A 14,017-nucleotide genomic window follows, 5' to 3' on the forward strand; every position below is an offset into this window, starting at 1 on the left:
GAAGTAGTTTCGGCCAACACAGATTTATAGTGTCATGATTTCGACACTCCCGCCTCTCCAGTGAATTCCGATTCTTCCCAACCTTCGTCGCGATTTGAAGAGAGAGCTTTAATTGATCCCCTCTCAGAAATATGGCTCAGCCTCCCTAAGAAAAAATATAGCATTGACGCTCCCTCCCCCTAAGAAATCCCAGGCCTTCAATAGGGGGGTTGCAGATATTAGATGGAATGGCCCATTTCCTTGAGAATAAACTACCTTATCATTGAAATACTATAAGCTAAACTTCAGAATACCCGGCCACTCATTTACATGTCATTAAATAAGAATAGCGTCTATTGTGTTTGTTATACCTCATTCTTCAAAGCCTCTCGACATATGTAATGCACCTGTCAATTGAAACCCCCACCCCCCCACCCCGGGGAAGTATGGGGCATTGATGGGGGTAACTACGGGTTTTGGCACTTTTTTGTGTCCGAGGGGGTGGGGGATTTGTTGTTTTTTGTTGCATCAGTTTTGCCCGTGGGATGGGGGATTAGTAAGGTTTTGACATTCGTGGACGAGCGAGGACTGAGGCGAGTGAGTCGCACCCATGTGCTTTAGGCGGATTCAAGATGGACGACATTAAGGTATTGTGTTGATTTATATTTTTTTCTAATTAAACTGAGAGCTCAAGAGTTATTTATTATAGTTTTGAAATCGATAAAGATGAAGTAAATATTCTAAAGATGGATGGTATGTTTTTTGCATCGATTTTCAGTGGATATTTCAATGATATTTGCTTGTTCGAAGTCGAGCGCCGTGCCAGAGGGAGAGTGGCTGTGTGGGGCATGCAGCACTCAGAGCAGGGTCTGAAGGTTGGTTGGGACATTATTTAACATGGTTTGTCCCAGGGGTGGGGGAATTTTTTCACTTTACTTGGGGTTTAGAAAGAAAACAGGGCCCCTATATATGGGGCATTATCACACTTTTTTTCTACTCCAAGGCTAATGCCCCATACTTCCCCGGGGTGGGGGGGGTGGGGGTTTCAATTGACAGGTGCATAAATGTTGTGGACGGGTATTCTGAAGTTGCTCCATACAATAATCAGGTGCAGACTTTACATTTTGGCGGTTAACGTTGAATAGACGAAATCATTTCCATCGAAAGAACTTCTGCAGGAAACTTGGGAAGCGATTTTTATATCGTGTTTGCCTTCTGAGCCCGTGCAATCACGGTAAGAGGAATAACTGGGTAAGAGCTGGCCTCCGCACAAGCCGAAGATGGCCTCCGCACAAGACGAAAACTGCATAAGTCCATATAGAAGACTACTCATAGATATGTCGATGAAACTGTCTAGCAAAGATCTGGAAAGGTTAAAGTATGCTGTAGGAGATCGCCTTCCCAAGAGATTGACAGAAAACATTGAAAGTGGACTGAAGTTATTTGAAGCACTTGAACAAGATGTACACATTGGTCCACAGAATCTGACCTTGTTACATGATGGGTTTAAAGCGATCGGCAGAGTGGATCTCGCGCAAACAATTCATGTTTTTTCAAGAAAACTCCACGAAGCTGGTGAGACTGAAGGTAATCCTGTAGAAAGTGTATCTTAAAGAGAGAAATATTGCCTAATTGTTGTCGTATCGGTCGCAAAGCTCAGTCTTCACATCCGAGTTTGATGGCAAAAACAAATAATTGAAGAAAATGTCGAAACTTACTCGAATTGCTTGATATTTACATACAACAGTAAAATCTGAATAGAGAAAAGGTTCCTTTACGCGGAAAAGTATTGTAATTTACTGAAAAGTTGGATCTGAGTTCAAGAACGCGGAAATTTGCAACGTAAGCATCAAAGAATACTTAATTCGCCTTTTAAGACCTTTTACGCCTCGCTATTTAATTCCACAAGATATTTTTTTACCATAAATTACCTCTGGTATATCAATAAAGTGAGTTCACATAGCTAGTTCCATAAAATTATTTAGACACAGGAAATTATAGCTAGTTTGTTGTGATTTTGTTTTTTATTAGTTGGATCAGATGACATGGTATCTGACGGCGTAGGGAACGGAAGTGATCTAGAACTAAAAGGTAGTGATCTCTCATACACAGGCGCTCGAAAAGGTACAGATACGTCTAAACTTAGTGAACTGGCTCACCCTCCGCATTGCCCTGTAACGAAGAAATTTTCCAACCAGATTTTAAGTTTTTACCCAAAATTACTTCCGGTGAAAACCGTTCCACTGAGCGATTTGAGTTTTTAACCCAGACCCCCCCCCCCCCGCCTCAAATCAGGAAAAAAGGAATCACATGGGCTAAAGCATTACACTTAGTAAGTTCCTGGAATATGAATAAAGTGAGTTCAGATAACTACCCAAAAATTATTTAGACATAGGAAATTATTGTAAGTTTGTTCTAATTTTGTTTTTACTTGCTGGGCAAGATGACATCATGGTAACTGACGGGGTAGGGGACGGTAATGATCCGGAACCAAAAGGAAATGATCGCTCTGACACTGGCGCTCGAAAAGGTACAGATACATTTAAACTTAGTGAACTGGCTCACTCTCAGCACTAATTTATAATAAGGAAATTTTTTTCTAACCAGATTTTAAGGTTTTACCCCAAATTATTTCTGGAGGAAACCGTTCAACCTGGCGATTTGAGTTTTTAACCCAGGCCCCTCGGCCTCAATTCAGGTAAAAAGGAATCACGTGGGCTATAGTATTACACTTAGTAAGTTCTATTCTTCAAACTCAACAGCTGCGGCCGACAAACGTGTTGAGACATTTCGATCTGTAAGTTATCAGTCGTCGCTGCACAGTGCAAATACAGAAAGTACTTCAACAGGCCCAAGTGGTGGTAATGGGGGCCGCCCCGCAGCCGTACATGTCGTTGCTGTCGATAGTGATGCTTCATCAACTGTTACAAATAATGGTGAGACCCTGAACGGGAAGGAAATACTTCAGGAATATGCACATTGAGTGAACTTGTTCTTAAACCTCAAGTGTCATTGTTGCTCTCTGAACGATTAGATATATGCTTCGGGCTGTTTAACTGATCTTTGGATTATAGGTTAGAGCAATTTTTAATTAAGTGTCGAAAACAATCCGGGATTGCTTTGGTTTTGCTTATCTTCGCTTTGTGATTGGTCCAGAAAACTCGCGCCATTTTCTCAACTAATCATATCCAAAACCCGTTTTCCCGCGTTTTAGGCAGTTTTCTTCTTTTCACCATGAGCTTTCTTAGCTGTTTGTAATATTTTTCTTTAATTGATTGGCTGTTGTTATCGCAGTGGTTTTGGAGTTCAGGCACTAAACGAAAGTGCACTCTATCACTGCCATGTCCAAATCTCTTTTGCTCTTGAATTCCAGCCTCCTCCTTGGAATCAGTGGGAACCTCCTCTGCTCGACTCCAGTATGATTCAGCTGAAGGACCTGCACCTATTCGATACGTGAACTTTCTGGTTTACATGGGCTACTCAGTGGAAATCTTGGGTGGAAAACACTATAAGACCCCTGATGGAGAATTTGTGGAAATGAAAAGTGGGACACAGTATAAAATACACGTCAAAAATTCCCATGATTATGGTAAAAGTCATGCATATTACTGTTTCGAAAACACTTTTAAACTTTATCACCAGATGGTGGACAAAACATAGTCTGACTTTAATGGACTACTTGTTATCTACTTTTGTTACATTCCTGTGAATATAAACTTCAACCCCACTCTGATGAGCGGACCTGCAGCAGTCTACATCCAAAGAGTCACAACCTGGATATCTCTTTATATTCGTTAGTGCATGAGGAAGATCTCACTTTCATTGAAAATTGCTCATTTTTTTGGAGTTCAGACGCAAAATTACGGTCAAGGGAAGTTCTAGGTGTCTGCCGATTATTCAGTTTCTCTTTTACTGTTTTCGTTTTTTCTAGCCCCTTTTCTTTTTTGGAAGAATTTGTTGATACTCTATCATGAAGATCTCGATCAAATTTAAATATATATATATATGTGTGTGTGAGTGTGTGATATCTATATGATATACGTAGACAAGATAGATAGGTTTACACAAACAATGAACCCCTGCAGAAGGATCCGAAGGATATTATACCACCTCGGGAATTTATCGATAAATGCCAGGAGAGAACAGTGGAATAAACTTCTAGCAGGTCCAACTGTAGATTTAATAACCGTGAACATTCCGGCTCTTCAACCTTCTTCAGATAGACTTTAAAAACTATTTACAATTAACGATAAACTTCTAACTGGTCCAACTGTAGATTGAATAACGTTTCAGCTGTTTAGTCTTCTTCAGATAGACTTTCAAACTAAAAACTAAAAGCTTTTTAAAATCAAATCGTAATTGGCTTCTTGCCCCTTTTTTCTAGGTTGTCATCTGGACATATCAATTGATGGTTATGACGTTGGTGGATGGGTACTCCGCGGAAGAGAAGAGATGTCAATTGAAAGATCAGCGTATGAGGCCAAGAAGTTTACGTTCTACCGAGTGAAAACTGCACCAAAAGAGGCAGGAATTGAATCTGGCCGGCCCGAAAATGGAGTTGTGAAGTGTGTGTTCACACCTGAAGCTTTCCTTAACATTCCATTGATCACCTCTGATTCGTCTCAGCCATTGAAAGTGAGCATGCCTCCATCGGCGACAGTTGGTGAATTGAAACGTGAACTGCAGCGCCAGATGGGAGTTATGCATGACCACCATCAAGTTCTTGCTAAAGGCGACAAGGTCCTATCAAATGGTACACGACTACGGTAAGAAATTTAAAAGCCTATAACCCGATAGGATGATCCTTTGGGGGGCAGATTAGTTGGGGATGAAATCTCATTCATTTTTTTTTTCGCATTAGAGGCATACTTGAGACGCCTGGGGATTTGAGACTTGTAGATGCAGAGATAGCAATTACAGTAACAGCCGAGCCATCTTCCAGTTTGCCTTTTACAATAAAGGTGCATCCCGGAAAGGCAACAGTCCACAATCTCATGGAACAGATAGAGGTGCTGCTTCAAATCCCGATCAGGGACCAAAAGCTTTACCATGAGGGAAACCTCCTGTCAAAAGCACCAAGTAGATGCCTTCCTGATAAACTTATTTGCAGTCCACGTCCCGCTGTGAGTGTCATTTTCCCCGAGTACATTCACATAACTGTAGAAGATCAGAGTGGCGACTTAATCCCCTTGAAAATAGACAAAGAAAAGAACTTAAGGGCAGTCCTGGAGCAAATTCCTTCGTGTAGTAAACTGCAAGAAAACGAAGGGGCTACGTTTGTTTTCAACGGAAAGCAACTCTGCCCTTCTAAAGACAAAGGAACCATAGCAAGCCTTGGTATTTGCTCAGGATCGAAGCTTGGGTTGACAGTAAGGATTCTTCACATCGAAGTCAAAGTTTGCCTCTCAGATAACTCTCGATCATTCCGTTTGAAATGTGATCCCCAAGAGACATTCCAGGATTTGGTGGAAAAGATCTTACTGAAAGGGCACAACAGCAGTAAATGCAGGCTTACGTTTACAATGGGTGGAAGAGAGTTTGATCCGGATCAAGACAAGGGTCCGTTAGAAGGTACAGATTTTATTCCTTAAAGACAATCTATTACTACATTTAGTAACAGTGTTATTAAATGGCTGCTGCCTGGGGTGAAAGAAAGTTACTATTTCGGCAACTTCACCCCCATTTGATGATAGCTTGCATTAACTTTCTCTGATATAGATTACGGAGTTACGCACGGATGTGCGCTTCGGGTGACAAGACAACCTAACACGGCCCCGGATGACAGTACCGGCTTCGTCTGGGATATTTTCCCGTGAGTGTTTACAATATGGTTGTGTGCACAGAATGCAAGCATCCTGATAGCTCGTAAACTTTTTAGCAGTCATAAACAAGAACAACTACATGAATTTAAGAGCGCGAGGTGATTTCTTTTGTTAGGACCAAGGTTGTTTTTACGCAGGAGTAGCACTGAGAACAGGAGGAGTAAAGACGTCCAAATTGAACTGGTGTTCATTGACCTTGTCGTGGTCGTGCAAGCTTCTTTAATCCCAGTTCAATTTGTTATGGTGGTGAAAAAGGGCGCAAATTACGATTACGGCTATGAAAGGATTTTTTCCAAAAGCGGAAATGCTTCACAACTGAAGTCTCAGCGTTGTAAGGCAAGCAATATAATTGTTAAAAAAACAGACCTTGCTAGGGTTTAAAGCAAGTGTGTGAATTTTAATTTGTATCCGGGTTAACTTAATAAAAAGGGTACAACGTAGTGATATTTCTAATGTCTATTTTTTTCTTTCAAACAGGCAATCAGGTAAGCAGAGAACCGAGGGGAATTGGTAGAGAAGGTGAAACAAATAGAAATTAACACTAATGGTGCAATCCTTAATCATTTGCTATCCGTTGAGCACATCTTTAGAATTAGCGATTGGAGACGTCAAAATCGTATTCAAAATATCTGGATGTCTCACGATGTTTTGAACGGGAGTTTCTGCCTCTATTTTCACCTTTGTCTTGAAATTATCTTACAGTGTTTCATCCATTCATTTAGTATTTCCCTTGATCATTATTTCATTTTATTGAGTGTTCGTTCATTTATTCAGTATTTTGTAATGATCTCTCGTCTTCTGAGACTGAGAGCATCAACAGATGTAAGACTTAAAGAATAAGAATAGAGTACAATAAGCTTCTTTTTCAGGCAACAGAATTTTAGGGGGTAGGGGGTGCAGAATGCGCACAGATTTGGAAAACAATGCCGCGTGTTTGTTTTGCGAGATTCATCCTAACTCCAAAGTGAACGTTTGATTGATGTGTTCTTCCGACCATCCGATTACACGATTGACATCTAAAAAGAATTCAAAAAGTCCCTTCACCTCGCCGGCAAAGCACACTTTGCATTTGCTATTGGTCTGTGAGGAGGATTGTAATCACCCTAATATCCACTGAGAGAACGGCACTGCTATCAACAATGACTCCATCTACAGCTATTTTACAAAACTGGTGCGAGACAATTACTTATGACAACTGGTCGATTCACCAACTCTGAATGCCAACATATTGGACTTGGCCCTTATTGAAAACAACATTGACGCCTCCTTGTCAAACTGACTCAGTGATTTTGTCGGCTGTTTCTGACCACGTGCCAAAGTGTCGAATCAAAAACACCTCTTATCATCCCTGGTTTGACTCCGCGGAATTGTTGCATCTGATAAAGAAGAAGAATCCACAAAGAAGGAAGGCTCGCTCTATTGGCAAACCCGAGGACTCGATGAAATTCAACGCTCTCCGCCGTCCGACCAAGAACCTAATGTTTCAAAAGAAGAAAGACTCAGCACTCCAGCTAGGCGATAGCCATCTCAGCAACCCCAAGTGCTTTTGGTCATTGGTGAAATCTTCAACTTCTTGATAGTCTAGACACAGTTTTGTATGGGATGGTCAAAGAATTATGACGAACAAAGTTAGTAGGCTTGACTTGATGAGTCATTCTTCCATTCGCTATTCACCCCTAAAAGCAACGATTGCACTGGTATTCAGTACCCCTAAACTGGTCAGCCTCTTGCAGAGGTTGAATTGTCCTGTCTGTGAAGTTCAAGAGGTCTTATCCGACCTCGACCCTACCGAATCGAAGCAAGTGCATCTGACGACATCCCAGGAAAACTTTTCAATACCACAGCCGCAGTGATATCGCAAAGTTTGAGTAGACTGTTCAACATGTCTCTTTTACAAGTAGCTGTACCAACAATATGAAAAAAAGCTAACATCACACCTATCCAAAAGGGTGACGACCCATCGCTGCCTGCCTGTTATAGACCTATCTTGCCCCTCTGTACACGGTCAAAAATACTGGATGGGATCATCTGGGGAGTTTAAGTTTAAGATGTGGAGGGAGGGGGGGCAGGGGCAATTGTCAATTGGAACTTTGTCCCGTTACTGCCCCCTGTCACGAACTTCTTATTATTTTTTGTTACGAATAAATTAACTTTAATTAGAGTGCTAAAGCTTTACGGGCGTCAAACTTTGATAACAAGGAAATTTTATTCATTAATTGTCCGATCAGCTTTCCTTTTTTTTTTTTTTTTGACATTGAAAGCTCTTACTTTTGTAATGCAAATTGCCCATTAATAGAAAATTACACTAGTTCTCTTAAAGCTCATATCACTTTTGCACCGTAGCACAGCCCTTTACATATTCAAATACAATAATCTTTAAAAAAAGAAACGATTGTGTACTTGTTAAGTCAATCGTCCACTTAAAGAGACACGCAGCTGAGTTCTAAATATCTAATTTACGGTGAACTCTTACTTTTATAATTTACAGTTCATCAAACTCCATATCAAGCTGGTGAGTAATTTTCCTTTTTTCCTAATTGAAGTTATATTTTTTGGCAACAAATATTTCGTAGTTTGCATGACGGGGCGTTTTGTCTGGTTTATAAAACTCGTCAGACTCCTCCTTGAAGAAGCTGAAGTTAACGGTGTTTCTCAGGCCCCAATTTTGGGATTCGCCATTGATGAGGATCCACTGAGAGAATTTAAGATGGGAGTCGGTAGGAATCAGTTGTCAATAGGGAACCTCTGCCCCTCTTTTATTTAATTATTTTTTTATTGATCTATTTGTACATTTTTTGTGGGTGAATAAATTACATGATTTAATTGGAGTGCCAAAGTTTTCCATACCTCAAACTTTGAATACTAGGAAAGTTTCATTCAGTTAACTATTCGAACAGCTTTCCTTATTCCTTTTTTTTCTTTTTTTTTTTTTATATAACAAAGACTTTTAAAGTCTCGATTGACAACTGCCCCATGCCTCCCCCCTCTTCGTGACCTTAACCCATCCCATATGATACTCATGATAGTGGCGAATCGGAAAAAAGTGCTTCAGCAACACCCCGGGCTCTTGGCATTTTTGGGAAGAGTCTGTCGAATCTCTTAAACCAGACGAAACGCCGCGTATTTGTACAATTTTGAGATTACAAGGAAAATTTTATTCATGAAACTACTTTAGCAGCTTAACTTCTTCCCACTTTTTTCACTTTGAAAGCTTTCGCTTTTGTCACGTAATTGGTCCATCAATAGAGAATTACATTAGTTTTCTGAGTGCTCACTTCAGTTTTATACCGTACCATCGCCTTGTAGATGTTCAAATACAATAATCTTGAAAAAAGAAACGATTGCGTACTTGTTAAGTCAATCGTCTACTTAAAGAGACACGCAGCTGAGTTCTAAATATCTAATTTATAGTGAACTATAACTTTTATAATTTAAAGTTGCTCGCCGAAATCACATGATAGATGGTAAGTAATTTTCCTTTTTTCCTAATTGAAGTTATTTTTTGGCAAAAAATATTTTGTAGTTTGCATGACGCGGCGTTTTGTGTGGTTTAAGAGAAAACTTGACAGACTCCTCCTTAAAGAAGCTTAGGTTAACCGTGTTTCTCAGGCCCCAATTTTCGGATTCGCCATCATGATGAGGATCCACTGAGAGAATTTAAGATGGGAGTCGGTAGGAATCATGTCAATAGGGACCTTGTCCTGTTACCGCCCCCCCCCCCACCCCCCTGTTACGAGCTTCTGCGTCTTTTTTTTATCTATTCATCTCTTTTCTATTGACGTATTTGTACATTTTTGTGACCAACAAATTAAATTTAATTGGAGTGCCAAAGGTTTCCATACGTCAAATTTTGAATACGAGGAAAGTTCTATTCAGGGAACTATTCGAACAGCTTTCCTTCTTCCCAATTTTTTTTTCTACAGATAGTCAATGTCCCAGTTGACAACTGCTCCATGCCTACCCTCCTCGTGGTCTTAACCCACCCCATATGATGCTCGTCATAAATGGAGCATTGGAAAAAAGTGCCTCAGCAACACCCCTAGCTCTAGCCTTTTTCAAGAGAAGTCTGTCGAGCCTCTCACACTTGACAAAACGCCGCGTATTTGTACAATTTTGTGACGACAAATCTAAATTTAATTGGAGTGCTAAAGTTTTCCATACTTCAAACCTCGATTACAAGCAAAATTTTATTCATGAAACTAGTGATCAGCTTAGCTCCTTTCCACTTTTTTAACCTTGAAAGCTCTTGCTTTTGTGACATAAGCGGTCCATTAATAGAGAATTACACCAGTACTCTGAGTGCTCAGTTCACTTTCACACCGTACCACAGCCTTTTACATGCTCAAAAATGATAATTTAAAAAAAAAAAAAAATAGCTTGCGTACTTGTCAAGTCAATCGTCTGAATATTTGATTCATAGTAAATTTTAGGTACCTCTGTATTACTCTTATAATTCACAGAAGATGAGTCAGCCTCTACTTTGCCAGTGGAGATGGAACAGCGTAGGGCGTGTTTTTCTAGAAATGCTTTATCTAGAAATGATGTTGAGTAGTTGTCCTCTTTTTTATTTAATTTTTTTATAGATATTTCGTAGTTCACATGACGCGGCGTTTTGTCTGGTTTGTCTTTGATTGCAAGGAATTTTATACATTTAAGTATTCGATCAGCTTTCCTTTTTCCCCATTTTTTTAGACATTGAAAGCTCTCGCTTTGGTTACATAATCGGCCCATTAATAGAAAATTACACAGTTCTCTGAGTGCTCACTTCACTTTTATACCGTACTACCGCCTTTTAGATGTTCAAATACAATAATCTTAAAAAAAAAGAAACGATTACGTACGTACTTGTCGAGTCAGTTGTCCAGTCCACTACGGAACAAGTGAATGATTTTCCTTTTTTTTTCCTTTTAATTCGGGGTGATTCCTTAGGAAAAAAATTATTCAACATTTTTTCTTTAATTTTCCTTCAATGTTCCCTACCAATGTCTGTTTTGAAAAATACAATCAAAACAATAGATCACTGTGCCAAATTTACGCAATTAACGCCTGTACTACTGACATCAATCACGCGCGTTATTTCATCAGTTCACGGTACATTGTGCTGTAGCTGGAAGAAAAGGTTTTTATAGGTAGAAAGTCTCGAGCGGATGGAGCAATTTGATTTATAATTTGTGTAAAAATCACTCAATTTTAAACGACATCAATTCAAAATTAAACGTTCCACGAGTCGTTGCTTTCAAGATCATAATTTGCCTATAATATAGACCTTGTAGACCTTTATTTTGGCCTGCAGTGCAGGCGTCTTATTAGGGCCAGTTAACGTTAAGGAGGCGCGCGATCGTTTATCTAACCGGCCATGTTTAATTTGGTGTCGGAATCGACGGTAGGGGGAGGGGAGGGGGGCGGGAGGGGAGAGGGGCGGGAGGGTAGGGGGCGTGAGGGGAGGGAGGCGGGCGGGAAGGGGTGAGAAGACGCCTGCTCGAAGAGGCTGTTAAAGAGCAAAACACCTCCCGAGTAATTGCGTGTCACTGCATTTCCGGAAATGAGCAGGTGCCCAGTCAAAATAAGTTAATTTTTCTCTTCCCAGCCTTCCACCGCTATTAAAATCAAAGATGGCGGCCACATTTCGCTAAGAAACTACTGAGTACGCGCTCGCTCAAATTACGCCAGCTCTACAGACTATCTCTACTTTTGAGCTGTTGGCTCGAGAAAGTAAACTCTTTACCTATTAAGGGATAAAACAAAAGTGTATTCCGCTGGCAAAACTTGACACCTTCGGATGAAATTCCCCACCCCGGCCAGGAAAGTTGGTGTGATGTATGTACAGATATTACCAACCTAATGAACGTAGATGAAAGGTTCAAATTCCCCAGCCCCCCTAAGCACAGATGACAGTCTAATGCCCGCGTGTTGCCCATGGAGAGGGAGGGGGGGGGTGGGATGTTGAAGCTTCGAACTGATCGGCGTATAACCAAGCATGAGGGCCCTACTTCAATTGCGAATATCAGCCCGAGGTTGTCAGTGTGGTCTGAGCGCCGAACCAAACTTGTTTCTTTTTAATTTGCTGGCTTTTACGAACTAAATACACGGCTTATGGCCGTTTCCATGGAAAGAATCTGTGGGACAAAATCCTCACTAAACAAGAAGGTAACCGGTCAAGTCGCCCAAGAGTCATCTCGCCCGAAGTCATGTTGCCCGAAATTTTAGTCATGTCGCTCAAAAAAAAAAAGAAGTCAAGTCGACCGAAGAAACAAATGCTTTAAAGATCCAACTTACAGACTTTAAATAGGCAATAAAGTTGAGAAATGTTTATCGCTAAAACCCTCATATATCAAGAATTGAATTATGTTTGAGTGACTATTCGAAAAGCGTTGTTTGTTTTTAACAACAAAGGGAAGTATTGTTCGTTTCTGTAGCAAAAGGAAGCGTTGTTCGTTTGGTATGTACCCGTTTCGTACTCAAGGACGTTTCGTACATTTGAGAAACTTTATCTTGGTTTCTTACAATACCATGAAGACTTCGGCTACACAGAAATCGATCGTATGGTAAGAATTAAAAAAATTTGTTCTAGAAAGGAATCCAAGTGCGTTGTTAGTTTAGAAACGAATAACGCCTCCTATTGTTTTTAGACACAAACAACGCCTTCCTTTGTTGTTAGACACGAAAACGCTTTTATAATCGTTACTTAAACATATTTCAATTCTGATCATATAATCGATGGTGTTGTTAGAAACAACCAAGATTAAGTTCCTTAAGCTTACGAAATGAACGTGAGTGCGAAACGAGAACATACCAAGCGAACAAAGCTTAAGAAACGAACAACACTTTTCGGCTCTTCGTGGTATTATCGGAAATAAAGAGCATTTTAGCGATAAAGATTTCTCTACTTTTTTTCCTATTTACAGTTTGGAAGTCTGATCTTTTGAGTATTTGTTTTTTCGGGCGACCTGACTATTTTATTCGGGCGACATGACTCAAATTTCGAGCAACATGACTCAAGTCTCGGTTGACATGACTTGAGCGAGATGACCTTTGGGCGACTTGACAGTAAACCAATAAGAAGACCAATCAGAAAACTCCGATTCACCTCAGCACTGCCTTGCCAAATAAAAATGTATATATGTCTTGGTATATCTGCCGCTAATACCCTTTTCCCATTTCCCATGGCTAGTTCTAAACGAGGGTACTTGTAGCTTCGATGTCATCGAACGGGATCCCGCATGGAGGTCAGGTGGAACAACTTTACAAGGCCACAGCACACAACAGTTTACCATGGCGGAACCAATCAAAGTGGATCATTCACGGAAGGTTGAACTGGTACTCAGGCTTGTAGCCAGGTAATATTTCACATGGCACTCTTTAAAAGAGGGCTGGTCAGCAAATTGTTTCAGATCAGTTAGTCCTCCGTCCTTGGCTCGACTATCAGCTGTTGTTTTGAAAATGAGCCCGTGTTCTATCCTCAAGGCAGGACTTAGAGGGTGGCGCTATTCGACCTAAATACCTCCCTGATTTCGAAGGATTTTCAAGGTAGAGTTTCTCTTAAGATGGCCCCGAGAACTCTCAAGAACTAAGTACAAAACGTTTTAGGAAGAATTTTATCCCAATCGTTCTCAACGGAGGAAATCAGGTGCAGGCGGATTTCTCTACAATTGACGTTGAGTTGTAGCTGCTATTTCTTTGTTGTAATTATTTTTTCTAATCTTTTGTCATTTTTAGAGATGGAGAGGAAGATCTAGTATTCCCCAAAGGTGAATGTAAACCGCTATCAACTCTGACTCCACCACCTGTCCAAGAGTAGAGGAGACAATAAATCGATGTAAATGAAGTCAGTTCAAAAAGTATATTCTAATCGCTTTTGGGTTTGTCTAGTTAACAGATGACACCAGATTGTGTTAAGAAATTACATAACCTGAATACAGGCATTTTGATTGTTTTATCGTATTATCTATTGGAGGATAGTCGCACAGATGACGTTAATATCAACAAGTTCTTGCTTCTGTACTTATGACACGTAGATTCCATGTTGCCATCCGTCTGGTCGATGATAGATCACAGAAGACGTAAAATGTGGCAATACCCATGTAGCTGGACCATTTCATTTCAGCGAAATTTTGCAGTATTTTGCCAACTAGTGAATAAATTTACCAGAATAAAAGAATATGTATAGAAAGTGGATTTGTAGTGTTCACTTTAATTTTAGAAATAACTACTGAAGA

At 40.3% G+C, this 14,017-nt stretch overlaps 1 protein-coding gene across 1 annotated transcript; it reads left to right on the plus strand.

Annotated features, from left to right (window-relative positions):
- The first annotated feature begins 1,046 nt into the window (after positions 1-1,046).
- Positions 1,047-13,971, plus strand: LOC111342282 (uncharacterized). The gene is made up of 14 exons (XM_088752839.1): positions 1,047-1,566; positions 2,011-2,102; positions 2,413-2,509; positions 2,742-2,915; positions 3,353-3,568; positions 4,364-4,745; positions 4,841-5,550; positions 5,698-5,791; positions 6,279-6,313; positions 8,290-8,313; positions 9,239-9,265; positions 10,262-10,303; positions 12,973-13,138; positions 13,518-13,971. The coding sequence occupies exons 1-14, from the start codon at positions 1,260-1,262 to the stop codon at positions 13,597-13,599; spliced, it is 2,448 nt and encodes an 815-aa protein (XP_088608965.1). The 5' UTR covers positions 1,047-1,259; the 3' UTR covers positions 13,600-13,971.
- The last annotated feature ends 46 nt before the right edge of the window (positions 13,972-14,017 follow it).

The sequence above is a fragment of the Stylophora pistillata genome, chromosome 3, assembly GCF_964205215.1.
Source record: "Stylophora pistillata chromosome 3, jaStyPist1.2, whole genome shotgun sequence".
NCBI classification, from domain to species: Eukaryota; Metazoa; Cnidaria; class Anthozoa; order Scleractinia; family Pocilloporidae; genus Stylophora; species Stylophora pistillata.

Bases quoted from the DNA above. Each gene is read 5' to 3' on its own strand.
- LOC111342282 (XM_088752839.1), top strand. From the start codon at position 1,260: ATGGCCTCCGCACAAGACGAAAACTGCATAAGTCCATATAGAAGACTA. The intron at 2,103-2,412 runs GGTACAGATACG...TTGTTTTTACTT, and splicing joins CATACACAGGCGCTCGAAAA to GCTGGGCAAGATGACATCAT. The intron at 9,266-10,261 runs GTAAGTAATTTT...TATAATTCACAG, and splicing joins CCGAAATCACATGATAGATG to AAGATGAGTCAGCCTCTACT.